A 12,882-nucleotide genomic window follows, 5' to 3' on the forward strand; every position below is an offset into this window, starting at 1 on the left:
AAGGGATGCAGCAATTAAGTAACAGTATAATGAAAGAGTAACATACCGTGGGCACAGAGCAATTGGGACCCCGGGACCCCTGTGCCGAAAGAGGGCCAGTAGACAGGCAGTGGGCACAGCAAAAGAGCTATGGGGCAGTGAACAGAGAAGGGAAGTAAAGGGAGGCAATGGAAGAGGATGTGGGTGATGGAAATGAAAAGAAAGGGAAAATTAAAGAGAAAATGGAAACAAAATGAGTTGGATGGAAATTGTAACCAGAAGGTAAGGGAGGGGATGGGGAAAAGAAAGAGAGAAAGATGCTCATTATATGGTGCCACGAGCTCCTGAAGGAGCAAAGTGTGCTGAAACTGAATGCCCAGCACAGGCTGACTGTGTACATGCCTGACATTCTTTCCACACTAAGGAAAACCTTTGCTTCCTACAGACGAGTCCAACCCCACAACTCAGTGCTGGGACTTTGCTGTTTAGTGCAGCAGAAGAGGCACCCAAATAACATTCAGACAGACCACGAGTAATGGTCAGCAGCCAACCATCAGCATGTTTTCTTTTTTTCTGCTCCTCACTTCTTGCTGCAAACAGTTTAAGGCTTGGGCACATGATGCATTTGACTGGCTTTACAGCTGTGGTCAATAACCCCACAGCAGCTGCTCCTCTTGCCTTAGTCTGCCCCAGCCACCACATCCATCCCATGGAGCCCAGAGATACCCACCCTTCAATATCCACAAGGTCCTCCTCGCTGCGCAAGCTCAGCACGTAGAGCGTGGACATGGACACCACACTGCAAAGACAAAGGTCCAGGCTGAGGATGGAGCAGTGGACATGGCACGGTGCTGACCTGCTGCCAAAGGATTTCACTCCACAAATGGATCTGTAGGTCCACTGACCACCCCATGGATGGCAGAGTAAGCTGGATGACTTTGTTCTCAGACACTGATATGCTTCCCTACCACGGTGCTGGGAAGCCTTGAGGATGCAGTAAGGAGAGAGACCACTCCTGAGAACTGTGCTTCAAAGAACTGCCAGTTTGGTTGGTGCAGCCTAAACCGAGCTGATGAGATGGAGGGAGGGAGACCTGGATGCGTGGTCCCACCTGAAGGCCATGATGATCACCAAGGCAATGATGGTGCCTTGCAGGAAGCGCTGACTGATGCAGGCCTGCTCCGGGACAACCGACGGCGACTACAAGAGAGAAATCCCAAGCTCAGGTCAGGTCCTCTGGTCCTCCCTGCTTCTGAGCATATCACATCCGAAGCTTTCCTCCTGCTCCCCTGTGAGCCCCCAGCCCCCTCAGAGCAAAGCCAGAAAACACCTCCCTTGGGCAAAGACAAAATGGAAATTCAGGGCTTCTCCCTCTGCAGCATGTGCAGGAAAACACTGCAGAACTACGCAGAATGTTGTTCCCAGAAAGTTCCCCACACAGCAAGGCTTGTTTGGGAGCAGTCCCTTACCTTGCTGGCTATCTTGTGAGGCCTCTTTTTGTGGGGCACGCTTCCTGCACGGCTGAACTGGCTTCCCGTTTGGCTGCAAGAAGAAAAGGTTCTCAGGCAAAAAGGCAACTCTGTGTGAAGTGACAAAGTCTTGCCACCCAGCCTGCTCCAGGGGGCAGACACAGTGCTGGTACAAAGCCTGAATTCTGCTCCAAACTTTCATAAGCTGGCATAGGTTAGTAAGACAATTTGGAAACTCTTTGCTCTGAGAAAGGCACTCGCTAACCCTGGAAAAATGTGGTGACCATTTTATAGTATTTTGGGGGGGAGCTGGTCTGAGAGCACAATGTTGGTATGTGGATGCTAGAGCTGCCTCAGCACTCTAAAACAACTCCAGACCAAATGACAACTGCCAATACCCTACCAATCTTCCCTCCTCCCCTCCCGTCTCTCCCAAAATTAGCTGCCATTCAGGACTGCCTGGGGTCCCTGGAGGTGTTCAAGAAATGTGTGGATACGGCACTGAGGGCACGGTTGGTGGATATGGACGGGTTGATGACGGACTTGGTGATCCTAAAAGTCTTTTCCAGCCTTAATGGTTCTATGAAAAGAGCCATTTGGACTCTTGCCCTCAGCATGCCCATACCTGAACGCCCCAGAGCTCACAGTTGACTTCATGCTGTCAAGACGTTTGAGCTTGGCCAACTTGTGGCTCCATCTCTCCAGCTCATCGATGCGGGTCTCCAGGTTGTCCGTCAGCTTGCACAGCTCCTTCACAGCTCCCACGTTCTCCATGAAGATGCGCTCCTGCCATGGAACAGGTCAAACAGTCAGCAAGAACAAGAGAGATGCTCTTAAAAACCAAAGGATCCCTGATGCACTAAGTTGTCAGCCCTGGCCATTCTCGCTCTAGGCACTGAGGAGGGAGAGATGCAGGAGAGAGCTGGCAGCTTTGGGAGAGCAGTGAGACAGTGAGATCCATCCTCTCAACACCCAGAGCAGCAAACAGGGCTGCCACAGGTTACAGTGAGTTCAGGCACACAGGTGCTCTTGGTTATCTTGACATAACCACCTTATCTTATCTAGAAAGGAGATTATGACCAAGAGCCTCCCTGCAGGAGGCTGCCAACAAGAAGCCTATCTTGAGGGAGATGCTGACAACGTTCAACAACATCAGGCAAGCTCCTCCCTGCAGATGTCTACTGTCAACTCAGGTCAGCTCCTGCCATTTGAAAGATCAGCCAAGTCTGAAACTCATATGGATGGTACTGGTTTAGAAGCGTTCCCTGTTCCACGCTTTCCCTGTTCCAGCTCTACAACTCTCTTGACCCAGGTTCGACAGCCTTTCCAGCTTCCCTGCCCTTCCTGTCCCTTCAGGCTGCCACTGACCTTGTTCACCACTAGGAAGTTCTCCAGGGTCTTCCCATTGGAAAAGACCAGGTCCCCGGTGTCCTTCACTGCTTCAGGGAGGATCTCCTTCACCTCTTGAGCAATGACACCTGTGTGGAGATGGCACAGTGGCTCTCAGGACTCTGGGCAGCACTCCTCCTGCCACAGCTCTTCCTCTGACCCGAGAGATTATGGACAGGAGCTCTCTGTGCTGGGGACAGTACAGGGTGCACACAGTATCCTGAGCAGAGCTCATCAGAGGCCCACAGACCACTGAGTCTCAGCAGAGGAACCACGGGAGACCACAGTGAAGCGTTCCCAGAGCCCTCTCCAGGCTGAACAAGCCCAGCTCCAGCGCTGCAGACACAAGCAGGGTAGCACAATGCAGGGTCTGTACCTGTCTCAGAGGTGTTGTCGATGCCCACCGTAGCTGCAAACTCAGGTGTGTAGTTGTAGTGCACCAGCCGCATCCGTGAGATCCTCTTCAGCTGCTCTGTGGTGTCCACCTGGGACAAAACAGAGACATGCATCTCCTAAGTGGGGGTTTGCTTCCTTACATCCCATTGCTCTGACCCCAGATGGCAAAACTCACAATGGTTCACCTTTATGACAGGTCCCAAGAGCAAGAGGCACTGTGTGAGAGGGCCCTGAGGCCTGCTCTGAGCCATGTCAGTGAAGCCCAGCCTGGTTTGCTCAGCTCTTACCTCCTGGATGTCCTCTTTCACTCGGACATCTGATGGATGCATCAGGGAACCCATCACCTTCACGTTGCCATGGACCACGAGGGCTTCATCGGGGCGGTCCGTGTTGATGCCCACCCGACCGTGGTGGAACACGGTATCAGGGAGCTGAGCCCGCTGCCAGAGCACATCACTGTCACTCTCAAACTGGCCAGGGTTGGAGGCCTGGGAAGAGGCAGGAGAAAAAGGCAGAGATAAGCAGATGCACCCCAGTGACACAGCTGTGTCCTTGATCTGCGAATGGGAGTCAGGGGTGGGGAAGATCTCAGGTGAAGAGGGGCAGATTGATCAAAGTGGCTTGAGAAGCTGGAGGGGACTTTTGAGATTAAAAGCTCATGACACAGGACCCTGGTGGAGGTGCCTTCTCTACAGCACGCGGCTCTAGGAACACCTGGAGGCTGAGCTGCAACAGCACCTGCACTACAGCAGGGACAGCAGGAAGCTGACAGACAGCACAAGAGGACAAGCGAGGCTGTGAAGGTGTTAGAGCTTTGCAGCAGCACAAAGGAAAGTGGCAGGGACAGGGATACACTGCCAGTTCTGGGAACAAATCCCAGCCTGCTTTTGCAGTCTTGGCGTTCATCTGCTGGCCCTGACCAAGCCTCTTTCATCAGGAACCAAGGTTATGCCTGCTCTGCTCCTCTCCCTAAAGGAATATCCTTGCTTTCTTGAGCTGTGTTATCTCAGTCCTCAGAGCTCTTACAATTCCAACTCAACACAAGGACATCTGGAGTCCATAAGTGACACAGCTGTTGTTCCTGGCTCCACAGTCCCCCAAATCCCACTGTTCTGCAACCTGTTGGGATGGAGCACCACAGGCTGCCTGCAGTTCCCTGCAGTTCTGGGCATCCTGGAGGCTGCACAATTCCTTTTACGTCAGTCTGCAGACTTCAAGGTCCTTCTCTTTGCATTTTACCTGCTACCTTCAGCCCACAGAGCTAAACACTCATTAAAAGAGCCCTGGGAAAGCTCAGGGATGATGCCTACCTCCTCCTGCCGCTCTGCATTCCCATCTGAATGCTGCTGCACAAAGTGCAGCCATGGCAGGGCACCCAGTCCTTCTGCACCAAGAGGTCTTGTCCCTGCTGTGGAATCCTCACAACACCATTCCCTCACTCCCAGCAGCTCTACTGTAAGCACCAGTGCAAGGTCAGGGCGAGGAGACACCTTCCCTGTCCCGCAACAAGTTCTTGCATGCCCTGAGGCTGCTCCAACCAAGCAGGTGTGGAAAGGCTGGAATGAGAACGCAGGCATGGACAGGGACAGCCATGGGCAAGGATAGCTGCAAGCAAGGCAGCCTTGGAAAAGGGAAGAAACAGCTGGGAGGGGAAAGCACTGAAAAGCTAGAGAGGTGCAGGAGAACTGCCCAGTTCATCCAGCAAAGGGCTATGGGAGGAGAGGGGGACTTACTCGGACAATGATGCGCTCAGAGATGTGGGCTGCAAGTGTGTAGTTCTGGTTCTGTGCATGTGCTTGCAGGGCTACCACAAGCATGAAATACCTGTCAAGAGGGGAGAGAGGTCAGGGTGCCATCCTGCACTGCAAACTGCTGCATCTGCCCCAAGGACAGGGCACCAGGCTGTCACAGGGAGCTGTACACATCCCCTCTCCCCTGTCCACAACCCCTTATAGAATGGGGCAGACCACAGTGGCCACAGCAGACATCTCCCGTCCTCCATGAGAAAAAGATGGCCAGCGTAGGGCCTGTTGCCTCCCAAAGCAAGGGCTGGCACATCCACAGGCCCTGAGTGCACAGAACAATTTGTAAAGGCGTCCCTGCTCTTCACCTCTGGTCTGGGTTAGGTTTTCCTTTCTTCCTCATGTTGTTAGCCGTGGTCTCGCTGAAGTGCAGCCGCCCCACAGTAACCTTAGTGACCTGCTCTGGAGGCAGGTTGACCCTGTCGAAGAGAAAACACAGGAGCAAGTGAGGATGCTTCTGGAGAGGAGGCTCCTTGAGGAACGGCCATCTCCTGTCCTGCTCCTCTATGGTAGGGCTACAAATTGGGCACAAAAGGGAGCGGGCAGCAAAAAGGGAGGAAAACTCTGCTGTGGGCAGTAAAACTGGAGGGTGTGCTACCCACAGCGCTCTCCTGAGCCTTCCCATGAACCCCCCCTTCCCCAGCCACCCTTGCTATTGCTTATTCCCCACCCTCACTCACGTGACAGGGTTGAAGGGCCGTTTGCTGCGGTCGGACTGTGACTGCTCGATGTTGATCGACTGGTTCAGGGCCTCTAGCTGGAGAGAAAGATTTGGGGATGTGATGAAGAGTGGAAAGCCGAGACTTTCCCCTTCCCACTGCCTCCCCAGCCCCTCCTGCACAACCAACACGCAGTGCCTAACTTGGTGCGGCTCTGGCAGAGGGTGAACAGATCTTCCCAAATGCCTCTAGAAGCAAGAGGAAACCCTGGGATGCCCAGGGAGCAACTGAATCCAAATTAGAGTCCTATCTCAAGAGCTGAAGATCAAGGATCACCTTCAGCATTCTCCTGCACACACCCCTACAACTCAGCATATGAAAGATGTGGTTGCCTGATCTCAGCTCCCCTTCTCCCTGCTGCATTCGCTTGGCTCCTGCTTGCCTTCACTCCGTGCAGCTTCAGGTAGAAGCACTCTAAGGGTTTCAGGCCCTCGGGGGTCTTCACATACTTGGGATCTCCAAGCATGCCGATGTAGACCGTGACCTGGAAGTGATTCTTCTTCTGGCACACAAAGGCATCGTCGCCCACAGAGAAGTTGAACCCTTTGTCAGCATCCACGCGGTAGGTGAGCATGGGGCTGTGGAAAAGGCAGCAGACATTAGGCCAGAGCCCCGAGCACATCAAGAGAGGCTAAGCTCCCAGCTACAGAGGCAGCGCAGGGCCTGTGGGGCACGGCACGTGGCAACACCGAGGCCAGGGATCCCACAGGCCCATTGGTTTTACCCACCACATTCTTGATGTTGCCCACACGCCTAGTTCCTGTGGAATCAGCAAGGTCTGAGTGGGAGGAGGAGGATGCTGCTGCCCGGCCAACACACACCAGCTGGGTTGGTTTAATCTCCATCTCCTTAATGGGCTGGTTGCCACGGGAATGAGGGAAATATGTGGCCTTTAAGCAAGTCCCTTTTTCTCTCACCGCTGAAGAACTCAGACCAGGCGGGTGGGCCCTGGGATGCATCTCAGCCCCTCGAGAATCTCCAGCAGAAGACCAAAATCCCACATTTTCCCCTTTATTTTTGTGCTTAAACACTCAGAAGGCAAAAGGCGGCTCAGTCTGGCCTCCGATATCAGTCTTAAAACTCACTGAGCACTTTTCTACAGGAGGGTTAATGTTGGAGGAGATCGGGGGCCCATTCCCAGTAACACTGGGATGCAACTCCTCATCTCCTGCACCCGAGGGACTATGCAGACTCTGAACACAGGCCAGATGGTGGAAGCAGAGCACTATCTTAGTCCAGAAGCACGAAAGGAATTCCATTCTACTGCTGCTTACCTCCCAGCCTTAGCCATAAGGTCTGGTCTCAGGAGCCAGAGCTTTATCAGGCCCTAGGATCCTCTGTGCTCACCCAGGGATGGAGGAACCCTTTTCCCATTTGCTTTCACCCCTCTGCCACCTCAGCTGTTTCCACTTGAAGGCAGGTTGTACTTCCAAACCACATCTGCTTCAAAACCATGCTCTGGTTTAACCTCACTCAAACTGATGGCTGCTAAGCATATGCCAAAACAGAGGAAGACTGTCAGGCTGAGTCTCATTCCCTGAGCTCCCAAAGGACTCAGGCTGTGATCAGTGTCACCCCCCAACATGGGGTGCACGGGAGGGCATCTCCACTGCCACACATCCTAGCTTTCATCTTAACCCACGGGGAACGCAGCCAGCATGGGGACCTGGGTGTCTCTGCCACCCCATCCCTGTGCTCGGAGGCTGGGGAAGGCAGGAGTAGCTCCTAGGGTCAGGAACAACAGCAGCCAATGGTTTGGGGGCAGCGAGAGCAAGGCTAGCTCCCAATGAGTGTGAGGGCCAGAGGGCAAAACATCAGGAAGAAAAGGTCGAGGGTCAAATGGATTATTTTGGGCAGAACGCCCCGCTGACAAAAGCAGATTAACGCAGGGCTCAGAAGGCCAGGATCAGAGGAGAGGAGGTTTCAGGAGTTACCAACTCCTCATGCTGGGACCCACACTTACGGGAGTGGGGAGTGCTCTCGTCCTCTAAGGGAAGACAATGCAAGGAAAAATGTCTCTGATAATGAGGGGATCAGCATTCAGATCTGTTGCAGAAAACAGGATTGTCAGAGGGAAGTTCTTATGCCATCAGCTTTCTTTATGCAAGGAAATTCTCCTCCACCTCTTTCCTATTCCAGATTCCCCATTGTTTCAACCATTCCTAAGCCATCATGTCTGGAATGCCCCATAGCTGAGGGTCTGCTCAGTAATTTCATGCTTTGTTCTCCTTCCAGGCTTCCAGCACCATCTCAGCCCATGTTCACCAACACCTGAAATACATTCAGGACTGGACCACATCAGGCTGCTCTCTGTCCCCTGTGCGCTCTGCAGCTTTTGGTGCTGGCTGTAGGGTCGCTTATTCCAAACCAGGCTTCCAAAAGCTTGCTTGATGGGAAGAGACTGCAGTGCTAGCCTTCCCCTCAAACTGCCTTACCTCAAACTGTAAATACTTGGGGAGAGAGAGGAGGGAGCCTGCTGGTATTTATCAGAGTGCACTGTCAGGGAGATGGATTACTTCTGCTCCTGAGAGTAAATTAGTGAGCTGCCTGGTTCCAGGCCTCTTTGGCACCGCTGCTGGAAACCACCTAACCCTTTTGAAGGTTCAGCAAGTCTGAAACCACAAAATCAGTGCAAAAGGCCAAGGAGAAACATACTATCAATAAAACTAATCTGGAGACTTAGGTCTCCTTCAAGCAACACAGATTCCTCTGCCCACGTAACCAAAGCCTGACATAAACCAAGCATGCTAAGGCACAGATTTCCAGGCACCTCCACTCCAATCCATAAAGGAGCCCTTCTTTCCTCCCTCTGTCCTCTCCTCAACTTCCTTAACTCAAACTGCTTCTAAGGAAACTACAGCCTACAGTCCCACAACCATACCTGCAGGCCTGGAGAGCTCAGCTCCCTTCGCTCTTCTCCTGGTTACAGCCCCTGGGCACAAGGAATCTGTTACCATCCTATGACAAGGTTCACTGGCACCAGGCACGTCTCTCAGAAGGCAGAAAAGCTACCCAGGAACCGCAGAATTTGCTCAGGTTGTCCTTGTGCTAAGCCCAGCTCAACAGCTGGGAAGGAGCCTGGCTCTGAGACACAGCCGAGATCAGCAGTACATGAGAAATGGCTGACGGGCATGGAAGGATACACCTGAGGAAGAAAAAATCTTTTGGTACTGGTTACCAGTGCCTTCACCAAGAGCAGCACGAGTAGGAAATGATGGAAGAAAAGGCCTCCTCACGTCTCTGAGGCAGAACCGGAGGAAGATCAAGCACTACGAACCTGAGAAATCTGCCTCTATGGGGGCTGCCAGCACTTGTCTTGCTCCATGGAGAAACACAGGCTGTGTTTCTGGATGCAGGTTTTTCACCATATACCCAGGTGGGCCTACAGCTTTTGAGAACTCAGCCTCCTGTACAGGGCACACAGCTGCTTGTTGGGTGCAGCAGTCACTGCTGAAACGCTGGCGAGCTCTTGAAACCACACTGGGATAAGAAACTCAACGGTTTCCTATGGGCTGGTGGTTCAGCCTCTCTCCTTAACATGCCTTTCTGGCCTTGTCTGGAGAGCAAGGGCAGGAAAAAATCAGGTGATTCAGATGATTCAGATTCCTGGGGTTGTGAATAGGTTGTGGGCACGTGGATCACAGGAAAGAAAATATGCTTCCCCTAGGGGCAGGAAACCATAACAGCACATATAAAGTGCATGACAGCTAAAAACAGGCTGGGAAGGGCTGGTTCTTGCTTAACGATCCCAGAGGAAACTAACGTGGAAGTACTCACAGATCTCAAAGAGACACTCATTTGTTGAGTGCACCAAAAAGGAAGAAAGAGACTCCTGCCTGCTGAAACATAAGTTGGTTGTCCAAAAAAAAAAAAAAAAAAAAAGAAGGAAAAAAAGCCCTTGTAGAAGAAGAGAAAGTTGAGAAAGTTGAGCTTGTGCAGTTCCTCCCAGCTCTATTCTGCTGCAGTGCTGCACCAAGACACCCATTTAAACGATCTCCTACTTAGAAAGAGACGTGGTCTCAGCTTGCACAACCCCTCCTGGAGCTACCTGACTGCTGAGCTGCCACAAAGAGGGAAGAGACCCCTGAGCTTACGTGCTGCAGAAAATGCAGCTTATCAATCCTTCATTTCTTCTTTTGGATCGAATCCAGCACCACAGCAAACCACACGGGGGTTCCTAAAATTGAGTAAAGCCATTTCAAAGGAATTTAGCCATTACGCAACTGGGCCACGACCTAAATGCAGCACAAGTAGGTTTGCTCTGGCTTCCACCCTAAATCCTAAAAGCAGGAATTAGCAAGTGACCCCGAGCACAGAGCTGAGGAAGGTGGTAGGACAGGGTTGGGTTTACAGAAGTTGAAAGCTGCACTCTGCAGCACTCCAATGACTGCAGTGCAGTGTTAGTGTGCCTGTGCAATATCAGGGCGTGCAACAAACCTCTTCACAGGAGCTGTGACGTGTTTCAGGTGAGAAACACCTGAAACATGTTTACCAGCATGGGTAAACAGAGAGATGGAAGGCAAAGGAGGGCTCATTGTGTCAAAGAGAAAACTGAGGTCACGTACAGAGCTTATTGGACCCTGCTGACTACAAAAGGTGTGTTTGTGCTTCCGTCACAAAGGGAAACTCCTGCTGGCACTGATAGCAGATGAGAGGCCACTCTTGGGACCAGGAAGGTGGCTTTATCAGGTGGGAAAAGCTCAGTGCTGTAGCTGCCCAGTGATGTCCAGGCCCTGGCTGAAAACCAAGCACTAAAGATGAGAAAACAGTTTGGCAAAGGGAGCACATTGGGAAGCTGCCAGGCCACGACACACTGAAGAAAAGATTCACACCGCAGAGGAAACAAAGTTGAAGCAGAGGTCTGCAGAGGACTATGGAAACAGTTTGGTAAAACAGAAGCAAACACCTCCCAAACTTAAGCCTCTCCTGCTGTGGCTAGGAAAACAGCCACAAATACGGCCTTTGCAAATGGCAGGGTGTCACCAAAGAAGTAACCATCAGTCACGTCTCTGCAGAGCTCTCAAGCCACATGTCCTTGTCCTACCTTAAGCACCACCTGGGCAAGCTATGATGACAGCCCTGGGTTATTTGGCATCGCAAGCAGAGCACTCCATCCTTCATGTCCCCCAGGAGGACCCTACCAGCCTCTGGCTGTCCAGAAAGAGAAGGAAGGGAAACAGGGCAGTCTGCTTAGTTCCTGGAAGCCTGCCTGCTGCCTGCCTGCTCTCAGTCACCTCTGAGGAATGTAGGGAGGATCCAGAGTGGGTTCCTCCTGAGCACTGTTTCCTACAAGGCTTGTTCACACTCTGCCTCCACCCTCTACCCCAGCTTTCCTCTCTGCCTGCACTCCTGGTCTCTCCACCCCTCCTAGTTTTCCAGCTACCCTCCAACCTTTCCCTCTTTCTTTCTCTCCTCTCCTCCACCCATCAACCACTCCTCCTCCTCAGGCTCCTCTCTGCACTGCTCTCAACGTGTGCTGAAGTGGCTCTGGATTATCCCCAGTCATTCCTGCTATGCATTGTCCTGGAAATCCTAACACACCTTTTAAAACCCTGGAGCTTTTAAAACCCTGGAGCTTTAAAACCCCCTGGAGCCTGGCCAGGGGGAAAGTGTGCTGCACATCCACACGGTGCTCAGGCACAAGGTGTAATTGCCACAAGAATCCCCCAGTGGCAGCTCAAGGTCTGAGTGGCTGCCTCCAATGCTACTGAACTGTTGAATCCTGCAGAACCAGACCCATTCCTTAATCCCCCACTGTTCACTCAGAAATGCAGAGAAACCTTCCCAAAGACCTTCCCAATGGCAAAGGTGCAGCAGGGAGAGTGTCTCCACCACAGAGCAGGCAAGAAGAGGTCAGCAGGTGTTAAAAGGCAAGGCAGGTCCAACACATTGAATCTCCCGAACCTCAGCACTTGAATGGAAAGTCCATTGAATGAAAGGTTGGATGTGATTCTGAATGAATTACTCACAGTTCTTTATAGTTGGCATCATAGAGAGTTGCCCACTTGTTTTGCTGATGTGGCTGCCACTTTATAGACTGGTAGTTGGGGTCTAGGTAGGAGCCATTCAAGCTGTCATTATCCTGAATCAGGCCTGCAGAGGGAGAAAGACATGTTTCAGACACCCCAGAGAGGCCCTGCCAAGTCCAACCTAGTGGATGGCAACCCCATCCACGGCAGGAGATTGGAACTAGACGACCTTTGAGGTCCCTTCATACTATGATTGGAAAATTCTGTGATGCAGCATTCAGTTGGATACAAGCATAAGGAAGCAAGTCGTCTCCTGACTGCCAGGGCATGGCAGCGGCACAAGGTCTGGAGCCTGACCTGCTCCTGGGAACTCACACACTCACCCCCAGCACTGCCAGGTTTGCATGCTGGGGAGGGATTAAAGGGATGAGGGGCTGAAAACCACATACCTGGAGACAGAGGTCCTGGCTGGTGCCAAGGAGGCGTGGGAACTCTTTCGGGGTTGAGTGGCACAGACCCCATGCCTGGCTCCTGCTTTATCAGCCCGTTGAGCATCTGTGCACTAAGGGTGTTTGGGGGTGACTCGGAATGCTTCCTTTTCTTGGCAGGGTGCACCGGGAGGCTGTGGGATAACGGGGAGGTGACAACCCTGCAACATCACCACCTTCTGCCTCACCTACCCACGGTGAGTTCTGTGCCAGGCGTGCACTGAGCCACATCTCAGTTTCCCCTCTGTCCCCACCATCCAGCTTTGAGTGTCCCCCCTGGGTGACTCCCACCTCAACACCTCCCCAGAATCCCCCCAAACCCAAATCACGCCAAATCCCAATGTCCAGCAGCCTTACTCTGCTCCGTGCTGCTGGAGAAGCTGGTGCAGCATCTGTGACTGCTGAGCGTGGTGGAGGTCAGCTGGTGCTATGCCCTGCCCCATGCCATAGGGTGGCATCAGGGGCTCAGCCTTCATGTACAGGTCCCGCTGCAGGCCAGGGTAGTGCGGGTGGGAAGGAGGGGGCACAGCTTGCAGGTGGGGGGGAGGAGGAGGAGGAGGTGGTGGCGGCGGAGGATGCTCCAGGCGAGATGGGGGAATTACATGGCACATGTTCTCTGGGGTCATGGTCCGAAGGAGGTGAGGATCTTGAAGAGCAGAGAAAGAGGAACG

General features: G+C 52.7%; 1 protein-coding gene across 4 annotated transcripts in view; it reads right to left on the reverse strand.

Moving 5' to 3' along the window:
• MYRF (myelin regulatory factor) overlaps positions 1-12,882 on the reverse strand; it is a 38,988-nt gene that overhangs the window by 7,973 nt on the left and 18,133 nt on the right. For all 4 annotated transcript variants that reach the window (XM_042815328.1, XM_042815327.1, XM_042815325.1 and 1 more), the window contains 14 exons: positions 12,569-12,857; positions 12,173-12,345; positions 11,724-11,847; positions 6,137-6,332; positions 5,716-5,792; positions 5,344-5,454; positions 4,967-5,057; positions 3,521-3,721; positions 3,214-3,322; positions 2,817-2,926; positions 2,074-2,234; positions 1,449-1,521; positions 1,091-1,179; positions 710-778 (listed from right to left, as the gene is read on the reverse strand). In XM_042815328.1, the coding sequence (XP_042671262.1) occupies positions 710-778; positions 1,091-1,179; positions 1,449-1,521; positions 2,074-2,234; positions 2,817-2,926; positions 3,214-3,322; positions 3,521-3,721; positions 4,967-5,057; positions 5,344-5,454; positions 5,716-5,792; positions 6,137-6,332; positions 11,724-11,847; positions 12,173-12,345; positions 12,569-12,857 (1,873 nt within the window). The remainder of the gene's footprint in view (positions 1-709; positions 779-1,090; positions 1,180-1,448; positions 1,522-2,073; positions 2,235-2,816; positions 2,927-3,213; positions 3,323-3,520; positions 3,722-4,966; positions 5,058-5,343; positions 5,455-5,715; positions 5,793-6,136; positions 6,333-11,723; positions 11,848-12,172; positions 12,346-12,568; positions 12,858-12,882) is intronic.

The sequence above is a fragment of the Centrocercus urophasianus genome, unplaced genomic scaffold (assembly GCF_019232065.1).
Source record: "Centrocercus urophasianus isolate 14NV4802_14NV808 unplaced genomic scaffold, USGS_Curo_1.0 seq_1491, whole genome shotgun sequence".
Lineage (NCBI taxonomy): Eukaryota > Metazoa > Chordata > Aves > Galliformes > Phasianidae > Centrocercus > Centrocercus urophasianus.